Source organism: Belonocnema kinseyi, chromosome 6, assembly GCF_010883055.1.
Source record: "Belonocnema kinseyi isolate 2016_QV_RU_SX_M_011 chromosome 6, B_treatae_v1, whole genome shotgun sequence".
NCBI classification, from domain to species: domain Eukaryota; kingdom Metazoa; phylum Arthropoda; class Insecta; order Hymenoptera; family Cynipidae; genus Belonocnema; species Belonocnema kinseyi.
In genome coordinates this window covers 57,167,992-57,191,897 of record NC_046662.1, presented here as the reverse complement: position 1 = coordinate 57,191,897, position 23,906 = coordinate 57,167,992, and the positions used below count along the sequence as shown (strand labels likewise).

Genomic DNA, 23,906 nt, shown 5'->3' with positions numbered 1-23,906 from the left:
TTTGCCAACCAAGAAAGGTTTCTTAGTCACTTTTTTTAAGCAAAAATATGTATTTTTAACCAAAAACTATGCATTTTTCCTACCATAAGAAATTATTATTTAAATCAAAAGGAACACTTTTGAACAAAAGAGTTGAATTTTCAAGACAAAAGGATCAATTTTCAATTTTCAATAAAAGAAAGGTATTTTTCAATGAATTAGTTGAATTTTCACTATTTTTAGGCCAAAAAGACCAAAATAGTTTAATGTTCGAATGAAATAGATGCATTCTCATCGAAAAATATAATCTGAGATATTGTTTCTTCAAAAAAATATTTTAATTTGAAGTCAAACACAGTTGAACTCAACCATAAAATCCTCAACCAGTTCAGATTATTTTTCTACCAAGAGAGTTAAATTTTCAAAAAAAAAAAAAAAACAAATGAGATATTTTTACCAAAAAAGATAAATTTTGAAACGAAAAATCAGAATTTTTAGTCAAGAAAGAAAGACCTACTGAATTGTTCAATTTTCAATCAATAAAGACGAACTTTTTACAAAGAAGTTGCAATTTTCAACCAAAAATATGAATTATTAACAAAAAAGATACAGTTTCTATCAAATTTTTTGAATTTCTACCGAAATAGTGGATTTAAAAAAAATGACTAGAATTTTCAATCAAAATTTATTAATTCTCAACTAAAAATAGAATAGGTGTATTATTTTACAAACAAAACCGATTTTTATTTAAATCTGAAGAAAGTTGAAGCCAAAAAAACGAATTTTCTAAAAAATAATTTCATTTTCGAACCGCAAATATAAACTTTCAACAAAGAAGCTACTGCTGAACCAAAAGAAAAAAGGTTTTTTGTAATTACTTACGAGAAAAGAGGTATTATTAATTTGTTTTTAAACTTATATATAAAGAAATTTAATACGATTCTTGAAAAAATTATATAACATTTTTGAATATTTAGATGTGTCAAAATAAAATCTAGAAAAAAAGTTTATTATGTAGAATTCTACAAAATATTAGGAAAAATTCAAACATTTTTAAAAGTCTTAAAATATTTTTAATCTATTATGTAATCTTAAAATTTTCAGTTGAAAAAATTATATTAAAAAAAGAGTTTAACTAAGTACTTAAAATTTCCACGAAAGAATTGTATTTTGAACTAAAATATAAACTAAAATAATAAATAAATTTCAACAAAAAATGCTAATTATACAAAAAGACGATACAATAAACAGGATGAAGTTTTAAACAGCAATGGAATACTTTAATTTTGAGATAAAAACTCTTATAAAAAAATCACTTGCAAGAATAACAACAAAAAAACGGAAGAAAAAACGAATTTTCAACCAAATTCTCAACTAAAATAATATGTTTTAAACCAAGAAGATTAATTTTCTATTAAAAAGGCGAATTTTCAAACATGGAATAGTTCAATTTTGAGATAAAAAAATTTTAACAAAAAACTGAATTTTCAACAAAATTGTAAAATCATCAGCCAAGAGGATGATTATTAGTACAAAAAAATTAATGTTCTACCAAAAAAAAAAGAATTTTTAGTAAACTACACGAATTTTTATTCAAAAAGTATTATTCGTACAATAAATATTATTCAACTGAAAAAGATAAATTTTTAACCATATAGTCGAAATTTTAAGCGAAAAAGATAAATTGTAAATAAAAGGGAAAAGTTTAATTTGTCAATTGAAAAAATAATTTTTAACCAAAAATGAAACGCATTTTCATAAAAATGGTTAAATTTTTAATCACGGAAATGAAACATCAACGAAAAAAATAGTTTTTTAATAATGTAGGTCAATTGTTGATAAAAAGGTGACTTTTGAAAGATATAGATGCATTTTCAACAAAATAATTAAATTTTCCATCAAATAATAGAATTTTTAACCGAAGAAGATGAATTTCAAAAAATATACAGGGTGGACACGCTGGGGCTTACATACATGGCGATTTGAATGCTACCCGAATTGCATAACAGCAGGGCAGAAGTCATTACACAGGGGTATTTTCATATTTCGCGCCTTTAAAGTTTCATTCGGATTGGCCATTCCGTCAAGTCCGTGCATCTTCGGATCAAGTTTATGATAGTTTCCATGATTGCGTTCGAAACTTCAAATGGATACAAGTGTCAAAACAATATAGGTTATGTTATATAGTAATTACAAATAATAAAAGTGTTTAATTAATAATGAAGTGAGACATGTGAACTGAGAAGTAAACGTAATTTTTTTTCTTTGCTGCTCAATGATAAATAGTATAAAGTAGTAATAATATTCTGTGCTTCCAGTGGGCGAAGAGTGAATGGTGTTTACCGCTTATTATTACTGCATAAAAAAAGGTATGTTATGTATAGACAGGATATGTTTTAAATAAAGTGAATGAAATATTACATGCGTAAACTTTAAATTGACATTGCCTATATTTACTGACAGCGACTAGGGCAAACAGGTGAATCTGAACATAACCGCTTGAGGTTTTGAACGCAACCATGGAAACTCTCATAAACTTAATCCGAAGATGCACGGACTTGGCCGAAGGGCCGATCCGAATGCAACATTAAAGGCGCGAAATATGAAAATACCCCTGTAAAATGGCTTCTCCCCTGCTATTGTGCAATTCGGTTAGCATTCAACTTGCCATGGATGTAAGCCCCAGCGTGTCCACCCTGTATATAATAGTAGCCTTTTCAACAAAAAAAAACAAAGAACTTTTACCCAAAACTAAAGTTGGACTTAAGTTCTTTTAGAACTATACAACTGGTTACAAGTTACTTTTTAAAACAGTAATGAAGTTGCCCTAACAGTTTTAAATAATTTAACAATGTTTAGAGAATTTTTCCGAAACAAAATATATATCTTTTTTAATTATGAGTTTTTTTAAATAATAAGAAAATAATCTCCAATATATCTAAGGTTGAGAATTAGGTCAAGAATAAATTAAGCAATTATGACATTCCAAATTTTAATCAGTAGATAACTATAATTTCACTTCACAACAATATTGTGCATTAGAAATGAAGTATTCTAACTTCTAACTTGACAAATAAAAGCTCATGTCATTATCATATAATAAGTAGGTTTTGAAGGTGAAATTACTTATTAGTCTTATATAAAAGAAGAAAAACTAGTTAGGCTAAAAAAGTTTACAGTTTTTTTTATCATTCATTTTCCTCATTCTGAATAAATTTGTTCTCTCTTTGTTGAAAAATTTCAATTTTAAAGGTGTATTATTCACATTTAAAAAAACGTACTATCTTTAAGCATGGCATTCTTATTACTTATCTCTAACGAAGTACGTGGATAGTAATTTACTTCTGTTTTAAACTTTGCTGCGTCAAAAATAGTTTTTCTTGCAATGAGTCACTGTCGTAAAAATTAAAAAAATAAACAATAAATTTTGTAGGCAAGAAATATTATACAATCAAAATTAATTAAATAAGAAAGAAAATAATTAGTTTCAAACTTTTATACAATTTCAAATAACCTTCAATAATAAAAAAATGTTGAAGATATTTTGTCAATATTTTATATTTTCAAAAATCGCATTAGATTCAGTATAAAAATGTATTTGGATTTTTCATCGAATCACTTGAATTATTTGAAGCCTGTGTAGTAGACAACTTTCCGTACGTCCCCGTAATACATTTTATCTACTTTACATTAAATTTAGCAATTTATTTGTAAAGATTAAACAAATTTAAAAATAAAGATTATATAATTTGAGGAGTGACCGAACAAAATGTGATAAATCACCTAGAAAAAATGATTTTCGAATCGAAAAACGGACACCAGAGTGAGTTTTATCTTTTTAGTAAACAAATTAAATACATAAAAATCAGATATGATTTGTCTTTTTAAAGTTTTCATGTTCTCAATCCAATTGATAAAAAGCCTAATTTTAATAAATATAATAATAATAATAATAATAATCGGAAAAAAGTTGCCCAACACTTATATAAACAATGTAATGTATAGATTTTCGAAGATTTCTAAAAAATGATTATTAAATTTTTTTAATATTTCAAGAGAATGAAAAAAAATTTTTAAATTCCTGGGAAAATTTCGAAACAGAATATAGATGATTTTAAAGTCAAATTTTTCCATCAGGAAAGTTATAAAGTTTTATGAAAAATTCGATCAAGTCAAAAAGACATTTATAAGTTTTAAAAAGATTCAAAATTAATTTAAACTTGAAAACATTTAAAAGAATTTGGAAAAAACGTACATTCTTGAATATTTGAAAATTGAAATTTTTGAATTTCTTAAGATTTTGAAAGCTTTCGTGATTAAAAGAAAATGTCTTCAAATTCACGGGAAAATTTCAACTGATTTTTATTTTGACAAATAATTTTCTAGAGAAAATTGACAAAGATTTGAACAAAAATGTTCAATTATTCCCAAAAATTTCAAAAACGAATGTAGATGATTTTAAAGCCAAATTTTGCAATTGGCAATGTAGCAAAGATTTATACAAAAATGGGATAAGAAATTATTTAATAAACATTCGGAAGTTTTAAAAATATTTAGAATTAATTAAAATTCTAAAACCTTTCAAAAATGTTAAGACAAAAGTACATTTATAAATATTTGGGAAGGAAAATTCTGAAGCGATAATAAATTTTGACGATGATAACAAATTTTCTTAAAATTCATGGGAAATTTTTTATTTATTTTGAATTTTAAAAAACTAATTTAAAGAGAATATTTAAAAAGATTTAAAAAGATTATAAATTATTTCCAAAATTGTCAAACAGAATCTGCAAGATTCTAAGGCAATTTTGTTTTTCAGAATTTTAAGATAAAATCTTTTTAAATTAGAATGATTTTAAAAGACATTTAAGAGGTTCACAAGTTTTGGAAATGGCTAAAAAGTAATTTCAAATTGGAGAAGATTTCCAAAAATAAAAACAAAAGTATGAATTTTTGACGATTTTAAAAAAAATGTGAAGCTTTTTAAAAAGTATGAAAGGCTTCTGAAAAATAAAAAAACTTTTCTTGGGACTGCTAGAAAAATTGCTAATGACTTCTTATTTTGCAAATTTAATTTTTAAGGAAATTTAAAATAGTATCAAAAGATTTCGGAAGGTATCTACAAATGTCGAAAATATCCGGAATATTTAAGGAAAATTTTTTATTTTGAAAGATTTCTCAGAATTTAGTTAAAAAGTCAGTTAAAAGTATATCTTCTAAACTTCGAAAAGTCCTAAATATATTTTAAAGCGAATCGAATTTTTCTGAAAATTTTTCAAATTACTTAAAATTGTCATACTTCTTCGATATATATGAAATCTTCCGTCTTCTTTTAATTTTCTCATGAATCTCACTAAAATTATATATTTATGTAACCTTAAAAACAAATGAATAATTAAACCTAAAATATAATTTTTTGATTTATTTATCACAAAACTACAAGACATACTTAACAGATAAGGAAAAACAAATGTTTATTATGAATTTTTATTTTGTATTCAACACTATTTATCCTCTAAGATTATAATTTTAACGAATTTTTTTCTTGCATCCCTGAAAATTCTTTTCTTGTTAATAATTGAACTATTTGGTTGAAATTCTTCTCTTTGGTTAAAAAATTAATCTATTTTCGTTGAGAATTGCATTATTTACTCAAATTTGTTTTTAAATGCAACTGGTTGAAAATTATTATTTTTTTATTAGAGATTCATTATTTCAGTTTTTAATTTGTTTATTCAGTTGAAAATGTAACTATTTCGTTGAATACTCCTGTTTTTTCGCAGAAAATAAATATTCTCGGCAGAAAGTGCATATGTTCGTGTTGAAAAATTAAAATGTTTTGAAGAAAATTCGTCCCTTTATTTAAAATAAAAAACTTTTTGAAAGTTTAAAATGCTTCAAGAGAACAGAAATATATTTTTTTAATTCCTGGTAAAATTTAAACTGATTTTTCATTAAAAAAAAATAAATTCTAAAGCAACAATATTCAATTAGCAAGATTACAAAGTTTTATAAAAAAGCCGATCAAGTTTAACAGAGATTAGAAGTTTTAAAGATTCTTAATTAATTTAAAGCAGAAAAACATTTAAAAGAAATTAGAGAAAACCTACAGTTTTTAATATTTTTTTAATGTAGCGATTTTTTGTAGAAATTGTTATTTTAAAAAATAATTTGAACATAAGATCAGGTTTTGAGGAAAACATAAAAATTTTAGGTTTAGCTAGCTTTTTCACTGGAAATGAATATTTTAAAACAACAATTTTATCATCAAGATTTCACATTGCACATTAGGGTTTTTCGCCTAAAGTTGGTATTTTCAAACAGAAATCATTATAATTTGAATCATGAATTCAAAATCTTGTAATATTTTGGTAAATGTTAGCGAGTTTCGACGGGAGTTGGTATTTTGAATTAAAAAAAATATATTTCAAAGAAGATTCACAACTTTGAACAATTTTAGGTTACGTTAGCCTTTTACTCCAAAAGGTGGCATTTTAAAATAAATATCATTAAAATTTGAACAAGATTTAAGATCTTTTAACAATTTTCGAAACAGAAATTATTACAATATGAATAATATTTAGAAAGTTTGAACCATTTTCGAACATTTTAGTGTTTTTCATCGCAAGTTATTGGTATTTATAATAATATCTTATTATAGATTTAAAAACGTCTTCACATTGTTTGAACACTTTTAGGTTACGTTTCTTGTGCTTCAACTAAAATTGGTATTATTGAACAAAAAATAATTAGATTTAAATTCACTGATTTTAGTTTAAAATAATAAAATCTACATGATTGAGAAATTTCGGTTAGTGTTAGTGTATTTCATCGGAAAATATAATTTTTATCAAAAAATTATCTCCAGGAAGATTAATAATTTTTGAATATCAGGTTTTGTTGATGTTTTACATAGAAAATTGGTATTTAGAACAAAATCATTATAATTTGAATAAGATTTATAATTTTTGAACTATTGTGGATTATGTTAGTGTTTTGCGTCTGAAATTGCTCTTATTATTTAGAAGTAACAAAATATTATTAATGTTTGAACAACAATAGATTATATTAATATATATCGTCTGAAATGTGTATTTATGATAACAAATTCAATGTTTTTTTATAGTAGAATCTTGTGATATTTTTTTGTTTGTTTCTCATTTCTTATAATAATTTACTTTTTTTAATTTACTCATTGTATATAAAAATTTGGACACAGTCTCTCAAATTATTATAGAAAAATATGAAACAAACATTAAATCATTATTTTCCTTAAAAATAACTTTTTAAAATTCCACTAAACTGTGTAAAATTAAGCTGTAATGAAAAAGAGGATCATTTTATTTGTCGAAAAATTTAATAAGCAGATTTTCAAGAGATTAGGAAACAAAAAAACCACAAAAAATACAAAAATCAAATAGGGGACCTCTAAATCATATCCGATTTTGAACTATTAAAAAAAAACTGCTTACTAAAAACGTACAAATTCAGCTTTTGTTCGCATTCAGTTTCGAAAATAATTTGTGTGATATTCCACTAATTCAAATTAACCAAGAACGGAGAAACGGCTTGACCGATTTCTACCTTACCGACATTTTTTTGTTGAACAGTTCGCGCCCACAACCAATATATATAGTTAAAAATGTAGGAAATTAAATGAAAGGCACTAAGGAATTTTGATTAATTTCCCAAATTTTAACTCGATATCTAATTTCGTGTGTACGAGAGCTTTTCGAAAAAATGTCGGTAAGGTAGAAATCGGGTAAGAATTACATGGCCTAGACAGCGAACATTTTGGAAACTTTTCTATCATGTAAAACATATTTCCTCAATGAATAATATCAGTTTGCAATCGTATACAAATTGCAACCAAAAAATCGTAAAAAATTTTCTAATGAATCTGAGGAACTTCTTTTTATTTTCTGTATACCTTTAAAAATTCTAAAAAGGTTTAGGAATGTCTTCTCGAAATATTAAGAAATATACATTTTGCTTTAGTTTTTTTGTAAATCTTCTCAGTTCTAAACCTAAATAATCTTCCAAGATTCTTTGTTGTAAATCTTGGGAATCTTTTAAAATATGTAGATTTTTAAAAAAATAATTCCATAAAAATTAATGTTTAAAAATTCGCAGGTTTTTTTTCATAGTTCTGGATATATTTAAAAATTTTCAATTATCTTGGAATTTTTGAACTGATTTAAACTTTTTCTACAATTTATTAGAATTTTTTGAAAATTGAGAGAAATTGTCCTTGTATTTCTTGTTTATTTTTATATTTGTGGGAATAATTTAAAATGTCGTAGAAATAAATAAATATATATTGAAATTTTCCCAGGAATCTTGAAGAAAAATTATTCACAAGACCTGCAAAATTCTTTAAAATCTTCTTTTTTGAATTTTTAAAAATTCTACATTTTTTTATTTGTTGTAATGTTTTCAATATTTAAATTACTTATGATTTTTTCTGAAACTTCTAAACTTTCGAAATAACTCAAAGATTTTCCTAAAATCATTAAAAACCTGTGAAATTACAAAAGTTGAAAATATGTTATAGTTCCTTTTTCGAGACAAACAAAATAGAATCACTTTAAACCAAACAGTTGAATTTTAAAGAAAAAAGTAATAAATTTCTACCTAAAAAGATTAATCTTAAATAAGAATTGCATTTTCAATCAGAAAACATTGTTTAGGCGATTAAGTAAACAATTTTATTCAAAATGTTGAAATTTCAAGGCAAAAACGATGAGCTTTCTAAAAGATAGTTGAATTCTCGACAAACTACATACATTTTTTTCAGTAAATGGTTTAATTCTTATCCAAAAAGTTTAACATTATACAAAAAAGGCAGAATTTCTAACAAATTACATAAATCTCACTCCAAATATTTCAAATTTAGACTAAAAGAAATGAATTGTTGTTTTTTCAATAAGAAAGTTAATTTTCAACCCAAAAACTACACAAATTTTCAACCAAATAATTGAATTTGCAACAAAGAGGAATAATTTTCTACCACAAAAGACAATCTTTAACCAAAGGCATGAATTTTGAGCCAAATAGTTGAATTCTCAATAAATTGCATCAATTTTAAACCAAATAGTTCATATAAAAACTCAAAAGATCAGTTTTCAACCAAAAATGAAACAGTTAAATTTTCATTTAAAAAAATTAATTAAAAATTTAAAAAACAGAATTTTGTCAAAAATAGTGGAAAGAAAATAATTTATTTTAAAATAAAAATTGTTCAGTTTTGAACGAAATTTTTAAACGAAAAATCAGAATTTTTAGTCAAGAAAGAAAGAAAAACCTACTGAATTGTTCAATTTTCAACCATGGAAATAAAATTTTAACTGATATTATAAATCTTAGATAAATAAATATTAATTTTAAATAAAATAGTTGAACTTTCAACCAAATTGTTGAATTTCCTATCGAATTATTTAATTTTTGAGCCGAAAATACAAATCGGTTAATAAAAATTTGAAGATGAATTTTTAACAAAATTTTTGAACTTTTAATATAGATGTTAGAAAACTGGATATTTTGGTATAGAAATACATCTAATTTTCCATTTCACAATGTTTAATTTCAGGCGACAGAGTTTTCAATTCTGACTACAGAAAAATTGTAGGCCTTTAAGAAATGATAAAACTTCACATTTGTATAACAATAATTACTTATTTTTATGAACACATTTTATTTTATGGAACTAATTTCACCGAGTTTCTACTTTAATTTATTAAAATAATTGAAATAGTTCATATTTTTAATGTATGTTCGTTCTCTATATTAATAGGTCTCTACCTTACCGACACTTTCTTATTTCCAACTTATTTTGATTTAACAATTTGGGATAATAAATAAAAAGCACTAATAAGGGTGGGTCTGGTTTTAAACTTTAATAATTATGAAAAAAGCAACAACAACAAAATTATTTACAAAAAAAACTTTTTTCATAGCCCTAATGACATTTAATTTTAAAATTTTTTTCTTTGAAAATTGATTAGACTAGTTTAATTAATTTATTAATTCGCCTTCTCGAACTTTTATTATGGTCATTATGTTCATGGTGTATTAGACATATTTTTTAGTTATTCAAACTTTTAAACATTTAGTTAATTAGGTTTCAAAGTGACATAAATGAAAAAGATAGTGTCAGAAATTCTATTATGATTTGTGACTTTGGCCTTGATACAATGAACCTGCTACTCTATGTTTGAAATAATGATAGAGTCCTTATCAGCAATATTTGATTTTCAGTTTTTCCTATTTTTGTAACTTTGTGTAAACAGTCTATTGAAGTAAAAAAAAAATAGTTTTACGCAGGTTTCTTAACACTTGATAATAGATTTGAATAATAAATTCAATAACATTTTTTAATAATCTTCATAAATATTAATTTATATACTTTATTAAAAGTTGACTTTTGTGTACGGTTCCTCCACTAAGCCTCTTTCCTTCACTCAGCCGAATTGCTGCCGCCAAGCCTGGTCAGCGGGAATCCTTTGAATCTTATGAGGACTAAAATGCGGAGTATAATTTTTTTTGGTACTTGGTAATTTGCAAGTACAATATTTGAAAACTATGAATTATAAAGATTTTAATGAGATGTCATTTAGATTAAAAATGCATGTACTAGAGAATAAATATTTTTGTTTATATAAAATTTTATGAAGAATTTTTTAGAAATCAAGTAGCTTTAATTTATTGGTGTAGGAATATCACTCGAACTTACCAGTGTCTAAAATTTAAGTTACATTTGTATTTCAAAAGTACAACTGTTCGGTTGGGAATTCAACAATTTGTTTGAAAAGTCATCTTTTTTTTTTAAATCGACTGTTTCTTTTTAAATAAACAAATTTTGCAGAAAATTAATTTCTTGATTAAAATTTATATTTTGGTATTGAAAAGTAAAAATGAAATCCTTTTCAGATGAAAATTCAACAAACTTTTTTAAAATTTGTCTTTTTAATTTAGAAAACTGATTCATTTTAGTAAAAGTTGCATCTTTCTTGTATAAAATGCACCGATTTCGTTAAAAATTGAAAAATTTTGTTAAAAATATATTTTTTCGGTTGAAAATTCCAATTTTTTTAATTCTTGTTATTCGGTTGATAATTTAAGAATTTAGTTAAAAACTTATTCTTTTGGTTGAAAATTTTATTTAAAATTAAATATATACTATTTGAAGTAAATAAAAACTACAAAATATATTGCGACAATTGAGCAACAATATATATTTAGAATAAAATTTCGTTGACTTTTTTTCATCAGCCATTAAAAATGATTTATTATAGCAAATTTCAAGATAAAATCATTGAAAGTATTGTATTTTTAATCAATAGATGACTTTTTCACAAACTTGTTAAGTTATCGACCAAATAGATACATTTTTTACAGAAGGGTTGGTTTTCCAACCAAGAAAGATTTCTTAGTCACTGTTTTAAAGCAAAAATATGTATTTTCAACCAAAAACTATGCATTTTTTATACCATAAGAAATTATTATTTAAACCAAAAGGAACACTTTTGAACAAAATAGTTGAATTTTCAAGACAAAAGGATAAATTTTCAATTTTCAATAAAAAAGGTATGTTTCAATGAATTAGTTGAATTTTCACTCTTTTCAAGCCAAAAAGACCAAAATAGTTTAATCTTCGCATAAAATAGATGCATTCTCATAAAAAAATATAATCTGAGATATTGTTTCTTCAAAAAAATATTTTAATTTGAAGCCAAAAACAGTTGAACTCAACCATAAATCCTCAACCAATTTAGATTATTTTTCTACCAAGAGAGTTAAATTTTCAAAAAAAAAAAAAAAAAAACCAAATGAGATATTTTTACCAAAAAAGATAAATTTTGAAACGAATAATCCGAATTTTCAGTCAAGAAAGAAAGAAAAAACTACTGAATTGTTCAATTTTTAATCAATAAAGATGAATTATTTACAAAGAAGTTGCAATTTTTACCAAAATATTAATTATGAACGACAAAGATACAGTTTTTATCAAATTGTTTGAATTTTGACTGAAATAGTGGATTTAGAAAAAATCACTAGAATTTTCAATCAAAATTTATTAATTTTCAACTAAAAATAGAATAGGTGTATTATTTTACAACCAAAACAGATATTTATTTAAATTTGAAGACATTTGATGCCAAAAAAACGAATTTTCTACAAAACAGTTTCATTTTCGAACCGCAAATATAAATTTTCAACAAATAAGCTACTACTGAACCAAAAAAAAAAGGTTTTTTGTAATTACTTACGAGAAAAGAAGTATTATCAGTTTGTTTTTAAACTTGTATATAAATAAATTTAATGCGATTCTTGAAAAAATAATGAAACATTTTTGAATATTTAGATGTGTCAAAAGAAAATCTAGAAAAAAGTTTATTATGTAGGATTTTACAAAATATTAGGAAAAATTCAAACATTTTTAAAAGTCTTAAAATATTTTTAATCTATTCAAAACGTCTTAAATTCTTAAAAATATTTTCAGCTGATTCGAACTTCAAAAAAATTTTTTAATTTAATTTAAAATCTAAAATAATTCCTTAAAATCTTTAAAATTTGCCTAGGAATTTTAAGAAATTTTGTTTATTCATTTGTAAGCTTTCAAAATTCGTTTGAAGCTTCTTAGGTTTTGGCTTGAAATCTTTTTAGAAAAACTTCATTTTTTAAAATATTTTGCAGTTTAACATTCTTCTTTAATTTCTTTAAATCATCTAAATGTATCTTAAACATTTTGTTTTAAAATCTTCTGTTATTTTTCGAAATTTAAGGAAACGTTTTAAAATGTTTTAAATCCTTTTTCAATTTTTCCTCAAAGTTCATTTTTAAAAATAAAAAGTCATTATAAATTTTCCTATAATTCTTAAGAAAATTCGTTTTAATCCTTTGAAAATTCTTAAATCTTTTAATATTTTTTAAATTACTTAAATGTTTCGGATAATTTTGTTCGTTAATTCTGCAAAATTAAAAAATTGCCATAAAGTCATTCAGATTCTTTTTTGACAATTTTATAGATCTTTTAAAGTGATTTGAATTTTTTTAAAATACTCCCTTAAAATTTATTTTTCGCAATAAAAAATCAGTTTAATTTACCTTAAGAACCTAAAGATTTTTAAAAAATTTTAAATCTTACAAAAATCCTTAAATATCTCATTCATTTTCATTATTTGTGAATTATTGAAAAACTTCTGAGTATCTCTTAAGATTACTCAAATCTGTTCTAAAATTATGTATTATGGCAAAATTTTGCTTTACATTCTTTGATACTCTTTTTTAAAATTTTAGGAAATAAATAAAAATATTTTTTAGACGTTTTTATTTTTCTTTCATAATTAATTAAGTAAAAAATCATTAAAAATTTTCCCATGAATCTCAACAATATTTGTTTCATTCTCTTGATGTCTTGCAAGATTAAGATTATCTAATTTTTTTATCCTGAAAAATCATAAGAATTTTTTAAATTATGACGAAGTTGCCTTCAAAGTTTAAAATAACGTAACTTTCCGATAATTCAGTTATATGTAACAAGTTAAATTTTTTAAAAGGATATTTTTTTACTCAGATTCTTGTGGTTACCACCTCATAACTAGATGTGAAAGGCCCTGTAATTCGAGATATTTTGCACATCAAATATCACACTTACAGCGAATCAGGTGTTCTCATTTAGACCTGGAATTAAACATTTTGTATTGGACTTATATCACATTTATAGAAAATTGAGTACCTTTAATTGACTCACGACACAGATTGGTTCTTGAATTTCTTCCCGTGGTGGAAAATATTCATCTCTGTCTTCTATAGCATTAATAAATGCATCATTATCCTGATGTGGATTGAATAGAGTGGTCACTTATTAAACTCAAGAAAAAACAAAATTTTATGTAATAAAAAAAAAATTCTCAGTCAAAAATGTGAGTATTGATTTTCTAAATACTACTTGCTGTAAAAAATATGAGACAACAGAATTCAACTAAAGTATTCTTGAATATTCAAAATATTTTCAAGTTATTTGTGTTTATTCTTCAATGTGAAATTTTCTTTTATAGTTCACATTTTACAAAATAAGATTATAGAAACCGATCAAATATTATTTATTAAAAATTATCATTATTGTCATTACGTATTATAATTTAAACAGAACAAAAAATCAACATTTTCGGGCGGAAAACGGTTATAACAATTAAATCTTTTTGATATCAGCTTAATTCAATTATTTATAAACAAAATTGGGATAATGATTTATGTCTTTTGATATTGATTAAGATTGTGGAAACAAATATTTACTGTTTGTAACAGTTGTGTTTTATGTTATTAACTGTAAATAGTACCAAAATCGCAAAATCTTATTAGAATATTTTTTAATAAATTATTTAATTTAAAACAATTGCGCCGATTTCAATAAAATGGTATTATGGTTATTTAGCTACTGTTATATTCTGTAGATGTTGACCCGCCCCCCCCTTATCTTATGTAATTTTTTTGGGCAAATTTGGTTGTGAATTTATTTGAGGATATTCCAAAAATTACGTAAGACGATTTGGGTTTTGGGAGGGGGAGGGGGGGCGTTGTTTAATAAAATCTTACTATTTCTTATAAATAAACAAAGTGGTTCAACTTTAAACCAAAAACTTGATTTACCAAGGAAAGATTTTCCGGTGAACTAAGAAAAAAAAATTCCATTCAAAACCATAAATGTTCAAGCCAACAAGATTAATTTTTTACCAGAAAGACAGAATCTTAAAGAAAGTATATACCTTTTCAACGAAAATAATAAATTTCCAATAAAGAAGATTGATTTTCAACAAAAAAGACGAACTATTCACAAAATAAAGATTTTTTTAAATTGTTGCAAATTATGCTAAGAAATGTTAATTTTTTAACTAAAAATTGAATAATCAAATTTCTATTGATAAAAAAATTAATTTTCAATTTTTAAAAATAAATTTTCAGCAATATAGTTAAATTTTTAAGAACAAAATATGCATGCATGAAAATTGATCCCATAAAAAAATATATTAACAAATTACATACATTTTTAACCAAATAGATGATTTTCAATCTAAAAAAGATCAAGTTTTAACCAAAATTAATGTACTTATTACATTTTTATTTAAAAAAAAACTTCTGTGATGAAAGAAAACGAATATTCTACAAAACAGTTGAATTTTAATTTAAAAACCTTAATTTTCAATTAATTTTAAACATAAGAAGATAAATTTTTAAAAACAAAAAAAGCTGAATTTTGTATAAGAAACATATTCACTTTTGAATCAAGCACTTTAATTTTGAACCTAGAAGATTAATTTTTCACCAAAACAAACGAATTCTTAACAAAATAAATAAATTTTCAACCAAATTGTTAAATTTCTAAATAAAATAGATCCATTTTCTACCAAAAATGGAATGGTTACATTTTTAATTGAAAAACATCGTTAATCTACCAAAAAGATAAATTTTCAACAAAAAGCGTTGTAAATGATATTTGAATCGAACAAACTTAAAATTGTTAACTTATAACAGTTGATATTATTAAAAAAAGACAAATTTTCAACAAAGTGATTGAATCCTTAACTAAAGCAGATTAATTTTTAACTTTTTTATATTTTCAAATTTCAAATAAATTTCTTTTTAAATTTATGTGGAAAGAGATGAATGTTTCAATCAAAATGACGAACTATCAACCAGACTTAAATTTTTAATAAAGAAAGATTTTTTAGTCATTAAAAAAAATTTTGTCAAAAATGTTGAATTTTTAAGACAAAAGGCGAGCTTTTTATTAAAAAGCAGAATTTTCCATAAAATAGTTAAATTTTTAATCTTTAAACTGTAAGATCATTTCGAAAAAGGAATCTTAATTTTCTACCAAAAAAGAGAAATTTTCAGCAAAATACCTAAACTTATAACCAAATGGTTGAATGTTCATAATCGAAAAGTTAAATGTTTAACCAAAAATGGAATATGCAAGTTAATTTTTAATAAAGAAATTAATTTTCAGTAAAAAACGACCTCTCTAAAAAAGAAGATATTTTTTCAACCAGATGGTTGCATTTTCTTTTAAAATAATTAAGTTTTAACAAAAGGAGAAACGAATCTTCAATAAAATAGTGAGATTTTCAACCTAAAAAGATGAATTATTGTCAACGATAAATGTAAAAGCCAATATTTAAACAAAAAATATTGTTATTTTTAATCCAAGACACTTGGATATAACCAAAAAAAGTTTTCAATAGAATACTTGAATTCTTAACTTCAACAGATTAATTTTAACCAAAAACATTGATTCTTTATAACAAAAAAAAAATCAAATAATTTTGATCAAAAACATTAATTTTCAACTGAGGAGATTAATTTTCTACCAAAATAGACGAATTGTCAACAAAATACATAAATTTCGAACCAAATGGTTGCGTTTATAACTGAACAAGATCCATCTTGTCCAAAAATGGAATAGTTTAATTTTTAGTTAAAAAATTAATTTTCAACTAATAGATAAATTCTCAACAAAAAGTACAATAGCTAATATTTCAACAGAAATTGATTTACATGTTTGCATTTTTAACCAAAAAAATTAAATTTTTAATAGAACGAATTTTAAAAAATGTATCAATTTCTAACCAAAAATCAGAATTTTATCTAAAAATATCAATTTTTACCGAAAAAGAGAGTTGAGTTTTAATTTTAAAGAATTAAATTTAATTAATCATTATGTTTTTAACAAAAAATATAGTGGTAGTTGATATTTCCACCCAAAAAGATTTATTTTTAAAATTCATTACAGTTGAATTCAGTAGAAAAAACGAATATTCAACAAAATAGTTTGATTTTTGACCAAATAGTTGAATTTAAATAAAAAAGATAAACTTTCTGCAGAAAATTGAATAGTATTTTTTTAATTAAGAAAATTAATTATCTACTGAAAAAACGAATCTTTAAAAAATAAATAAAATTACCTGTATTTTGTATGACACTAAGAGCATTGTTAATATACATATAGTCGACCCCTACTATGTACATATTTGTATAATATAACAAGTTTTTTATAATAAGTTTGAGCAATGTTTGTTAGTCAAAATAATTAATCCCCGCAGGGAAGTATTTGCATAAATATTTTGTTTATCACAATTAGGGGTATTATCGGTACAAAGTCATGCTCATAATTACTTAATTCTTGATTCGGTTTAGAGAATCGATAAAAGATTTAGAAAAAAAACGCAATTGAGGTTATAAATGTATATTTGGATAAAGCTATTTGGATATTTGCCTTTTCGCTTCCATTGCAGACAAAAGCGAGAATTTTTATTTAGTTTTAATTAAAAATAGTTTTTTTTTTATTTCTTAAAAGATTCATCACAATTTCATTTATTACACATTTATGGAAATTGCATACCCAATCAAGGAATTATGCAGGGTGGACACGCTGGGGCTTACATACATGGCGAGTTGAATGCTACCCGAATTGCATAGCAGCAGGGCAGAAGAAATTATACATGGGTATTTTCATATTTCGCGCCTTTAAAGTTTCATTCGGATTGGCCATTCCGTCAAGTCCGTGCATCTTCGGATCAAGTTTATGATATTTTCCATGGTTGCGTTCGAAACTTCAAACGGATACAAGTATCAAAACAATATAAGTTATGTTATATAGTAATTACAAATAATAAAAGTGTTTAATTAATAATGAAGTGAGACATGTGAACTGAGAAGTAAACATAATTTTTTTTCTTTGCTAATACCATTATAGAATAGCTGCTCAGTGACAAGTACTATAAAATAGTAATAATATTCTGCGCTTCCAGTGGGCGAAGAGTGAATGGTGTTTAAGGGCATGTGACACAGCTAAATACCTATATTACCGACCTCACTTTTTCCGTTCACTGAATGTTTTTTTGAACCTAAGAACTTTTTTTGTAAATAAAATATCGAACTGAAACTTTGGGAAATGTATTAGAGCACAATAAAGTACGTTTAGGTACTGCATTTTGGTAGAAAATTCACTGAAAATTATTTCATCTTTTTTCTGAACCTCAACATTTTTTGAACGTTCGAACTTTTTTTATACATAAAATATCGGTCTCAAACTTTGAGAAATGCAAGAGCCGAAAGAAAACTACGTTTAAGTACAAAGCTTAATAATAATAGATGTAAAAAAATATATTTCAACAATCAATTCCAACGGCATCAGCCGGTAACGTTGTACACGAAAATACGAACTCTCTAGAGCCTCGTCAAGTGGCCGCCAGGTTTCGTATGCCGTTGGAATTGATTGTTGATATATATTTTTTTACATCTTTCATGATTAAGCTTTGTACTTATACGTAGTTTTCTTTCGGTTCTTGCATTTCTCAAAGTTTGAGACCGATATTTTATGTATAAAAAAAGTTCGAACGTTCAAAAAATGTTGAGTTTCAGAAAAAAGATGAAATAATTTTCAGTGAAGTTCCTACCAAAATGCAGTACCTAAACGTACTTTATTGTACTCTAATACATTTTCCAAAGTTTCAGCTCGATATTTTATTTATAAAAAAGTTCTTAGGTTCAAAAAAACATTCAGTGAACCGAAAAAGTGAGGTCGGTAATATAGGTATTTAGCTGTGTCACATGCCCTTAACGCTTATTTTTACTGCATAAAAAGGTACGTTATGAATAGACAGGATATGTTTTAAATAAAGTGAATGAAATATTACATGCGTAAACTTTTAATTGACATTGCCTATATTTACTGACAGCGACTAGGGCAAACAGGTGAATCTGAACATAACCGCTTGAAGTTTCGAACGCAACCATGGAAACTCTCATAAACTTGATCCGAAGATGCACGGACTTGACCGAATGGCCGATCCGAATGCAACTTTAAAGGCGCGAAATATGAAAATACCCCTGTATAATGGCTTCTCCCCTGCTATTGTGCAATTCGGGTAGCATTCAACTGGCCATGTATGTAAGCCCCAGCGTGTCCACCCTGTATATACACTATGTAGTTATCTATTCGGGATGCTAAGTTATTTTTCAAAAAATATTAATTGATTTTTTGATGTTATATTTTACATGTATTTATATCATTATATTATACATTTTCTTGCAGCACTTTACACCAATAAAACTATTGGACTCAACCAATTAAAGTTTCCAATTGACGCATAAGACACACATTTTCTCTAAAAATGAGAAAAGCTCTTCTTCAGACATACGCAAAAAACACAACAGAAGATGAAGCTGGAAATAGTAAGCAAGATAATAGAAATCCTAATGAATCAAAACCACTCAAATTTAGTAATACACTTATATTTTACGTGAATGGAGTAGAAGTAAAAGTCAGTGAAGTGGAACCAGATTGGACCCTACTTTATTATCTTCGCAATAAATTAGGATTAACTGGTACAAAATTAGGATGTGCAGAAGGAGGATGTGGTGCATGTACTGTTATGGTTTCCAGGTATGATCGTACGCAAAACAAGCTCATTCATTTTTCAGCAAATGCATGTTTAATGCCAGTATGTGCTGTTCATGGATTAGCAATCACTACAGTCGAAGGTATTGGCAGCACAAGAACAAAACTTCATCCAATTCAAGAACGGATTGCAAAATCCCATGGATCGCAATGTGGCTTTTGCACACCTGGAATGGTGATGTCAATGTACGCCTTATTAAGATCCATGCCGGAACCGAGAATGGAAGATTTGAAAGTAGCATTTGATGGGAATTTGTGCAGATGTACAGGATACAGGCCAATAATAGAAGGATTCAAAACATTTACAGAGGAATGGGAACAGAAACATCATTTTGGGAATGATGATAATACTTATGCTGGAGAAGCAGTGTGTCCAATGGGTCGAAATTGTTGCAAAAGAGCATTTACGTCTAAGCCAAGTAATTTAGTTGACACAGATAGTTTTCTACCCTATGATCCATCTCAGGAACCAATATTTCCACCAAAATTGATGATCTGTTCAACATTGGATGAAGAATATTTGATTTTTAAGGGAAAGAATGTCACTTGGTATAGACCAAATACTCTGAAAGAATTAATGAGCCTAAAGAAATGCTATCCAGATGCAAAAATAGTCGTAGGAAATACTGAAGTAGGTGTAGAAATGAAATATAAAAATTGTCGTTACTCGAGATTGATTCAACCAACAAATGTTAAAGAAATGTGGCAGATTGTTGAAAATGAGGGATTAGAGATTGGGGCAAATATAAGCTTATCGGATATGGAAGATCTGTTAAGACAGCAAATAAAGACTAAACACGAATCTAAAACCAGAATCTTCTCTGCAATTGTTAAGATGCTACATCGATTTGCTGGATTGCAAATAAGAAACGTTGCCTCTGTAGGTGGAAATATAGTTACATCGAGTCCTATATCTGATTTGAATCCCATTTTTATGGCTGCTGGTGTAAAATTGAATATGGGAAGCCTAAAGTCTGGATTCAGAATTGTCGCAATGGACCAGAATTTTATGGTTGGTTATAGAAAAAATTTATTATCCCCTGATGAGATTCTCATATCTATTATAATACCATTTTCTTGTTCGAATCAGTATTTCGTGGCTTATAAGCAATCAAAAAGACGTGTTGATGACATTACCATAGTCAATATGGCACTGAATGTAAAATTTCAACCAGAATCTAATATTGTAGAAGCAGTACAATTAGCATTTGGTGGCATGGGACCAACTATTATTCTAGCTCGAAAAACATCCCAAGCGATGGTTGGAGAAAAGTGGAACAGCGAATTTTTGGATAAAGTTATTGACAATCTTATAGAAGAATTTCCATTAGCAGGTGATGCTCCAGGTGGAATGATTCTTTATCGAAGAACAATGACCCTTAGTTTATTTTTTAAAGCTTTCGTATTCGTAGCAAAACAGAAAACTTCAATGTTGGAAAAAATATTTCCAGAAGCGTGGAAATCCATTTCTGACGAGTTTCAATTTCAAGAACTGAAAAGCTCCAAGTATTTCCAAGTGGTACCAGAAAATCAGTCTTCCTGGGATTTAATTGGAAAACCTATTGTACATGCTAGTGCTTTCAAACAAGCCACTGGGGAAGCTTTATATTGTGATGATGTTCCACGATTTAAGGATGAATTGTACTTGGCTCTTGTACTTTCTACTAAAGCACATGCTAATATATTAAAAATAGATGCTTCTGAAGCGTTATCACTTGAAGGAGTGATTATATTCCTAGATTCTAACGACATTCAAGAAGATAAGAATTTATATAAGCTCATCTCACGTGATGAACCAATTTTTGCTTCAAAAACTGTAACGTGTCAAGGTCGACCAATTGGTGCCATCGTAGCAGTGGATCAGATTACAGCTCAGAAAGCTTCGACAATGGTTGTAGTTGAATATGAATCTCTTCAACCGATAATCACTATTGAGGATGCAATCGCTTGCGAATCATTCTTTCCAGATTACCCTATTCATATTGTTTCTGGAAATACTAATGAAGAATTTAGAAAAGTTGACCACATCATCACTGGGGAAATACGAACAGGAGGACAGGAACACTTTTATTTGGAAACACATGCGACTCTTGCCATTCCACGAGACGGAGATGAAATGGAAATATTTTGTTCAACACAGAATCCTGCAGATGTGCAGCAGTTGGTTGCACAACTTCTTGATGTAACATCAAATAAAATCACTGTTAGAGCTCCTAGATTAGGAGGTGGATTTGGTGGAAAGGACACAAGACCAGCAATGCTTGCTTTACCAGTGGCTCTAGCTGCTTATAAACTTCAAAAACCTGTAAGATGTATGTTAGATAGACCAGAAGACATGATTATGACAGGTACTCGGCACCCATTTCTTCAAAAATACAAAATTGGCTTTGATAAAAGCGGATTGATTAAAGTGGCCCAAGTGGAAATGTTCCTGAACGCAGGATGCACCCTAGACATGTCCGGTCCAGTTTTACACCGAGGTATGTTTCACTTTGAGAATTCTTATAAAATTCCAGTCTCTAGCGTAACTGGATACTTGTGCAAAACAAACCTCCCATCAAATGTTGCTTTTCGAGGATTCGGAGGACCTCAGGGGATGTTCCTTGCAGAAAACATGATTCGAGATGTTGCAGAATTTCTGAATCGAGACGTGATGGACCTGATGGAATTGAATTTTTATAAAGAAGGGGATTTGACACATTACAATCAATGTCTCAATTATTGCACCTTGAGTCGTTGCTGGGAAGAATGTCTTCGCTCTTCCGATTATCAGAAAAGAAATACTGAAATTCGTCAATTTAATAAAACGAACAGATATAAGAAAAGAGGCTTAGCTCTAGTCTCTTCAAAACATGGAATTTCTTTCACAGAGCAGTTTCTTAATCACGGTGGAGCACTTGTTAATGTTTATCTCGATGGCTCTGTTTTGATTACTCATGGAGGGGTAGAAATGGGCCAAGGATTGCACACCAAAATGATTCAAGTCGCAAGTCGAATCCTTAAACTCAACCCAAAGAAAATTTCAGTAAGTGAAACTTCTACAGATAAAATTCCAAATGCAACTACAACTGGATCAAGTGTTAGTTCTGACATTTACGGAATGGCTGTTCTAAGTGCTTGTGATAAAATTATAAAACGTCTTCAGCCTCTAATAAATGAAAACCCTGAAGGAAATTGGGAAGATTGTATCCACAGAGCATATATGAAAAGAATCCCACTTTCAGCTACTGGATTTTATCGGACACCAGATATTGGATATTCTTTGGAAACAAATTCTGGCACTCTATTCAATTATTTTACATATGGAGTGGCTTGTACAGAAGTCGAAATTGATTGTCTAACTGGTGATCATCAGATATTAAGAACTGACATTGTCATGGATTTGGGTGAAAGTTTGAATCCAGCGATTGACATAGGGCAAATTGAAGGAGCCTTCATGCAAGGATATGGTTTATTTACTTTGGAAGAACTTGTTTATTCTCCAACTGGGACTCTCTTAAGTCGTGGACCGGGTGCTTATAAAATACCTGGATTCTCAGACATACCTCAAGAATTCAATGTTTCTCTTTTGAAGGGAGCACCAAATCCCAGAGCGATTTATTCATCAAAAGCTGTTGGCGAGCCTCCCCTTTTTTTGGCATCTTCTGCATTTTTTGCAATTAAAGAAGCCATTAAGGCTGGACGTGAAGATATGAACGTCTTTGCTAAATTCAAATTTGATGCGCCTGCAACAGCTGCTAGAATTCGTATGGCTTGCGTGGATGAACTGACTTCTAAAATTGGGAATGGTGATGGGAAAAAAGCATGGAATATTGTTCCTTAAAAATGTTGTGGGAATGTGATTTTTTTAATTTTGTAAACATTTTTCTGAGTTTGTCTGATATTAATTTTCCTGTACAGAAAGAAAAAAATACTTTTGAATTAATGAAATATGGGCTTTAAAGCATCAAACAGTGCTTTCACGCTCGATCAATTAAGAAAAATATAATAATAATTATCCTCAACTAAAGATATCATAGACGCTGAGTCCGATATGATAGATACTGATGGCATTCATCCGACATTTTCGAACTTATAAAAAAAGTTTATTAAAACTTCATGTGTTAGATATTACTTTTAAATGTATGTAAATGATTTAAAATTAAATAAATATTTAAGAAAAATTCGTTTTTTAATTTTTAAGGCGTTTGGTGTTTGAAAATTTTTCTGAAGAAATGAAATTTTAAAAGTTTTCATATCGGTAATTTCTCAAAACTTTTCCCTTTTTTTAAATTGAAGTATAATAAAGTATTGAAACATCAATGTACATTTCAAACAAAATTAAATAGAGGATTAATAAATGTCAATTAATTTTTCGATAACAATAATTTACTATACAAATTTTCACACAATAGTATACACTAGTATAATGTGCTCCATTTATTTTAATAATTTTTATTCTAAATATTGACTAAATTATTTAATC

At 26.6% G+C, this 23,906-nt stretch overlaps 1 protein-coding gene across 1 annotated transcript; it reads left to right on the top strand.

The window, feature by feature from the left end:
* Positions 1-13,852: 13,852 nt before the first annotated feature.
* On the top strand, positions 13,853-23,519 carry LOC117175205 (xanthine dehydrogenase-like). The gene is made up of 2 exons (XM_033364845.1): positions 13,853-13,904; positions 19,076-23,519. Exon 2 carries the CDS (start codon positions 19,155-19,157, stop codon positions 23,262-23,264), a length of 4,110 nt encoding a protein of 1,369 aa, XP_033220736.1. The 5' UTR covers positions 13,853-13,904; positions 19,076-19,154; the 3' UTR covers positions 23,265-23,519.
* Positions 23,520-23,906: the final 387 nt, after the last annotated feature.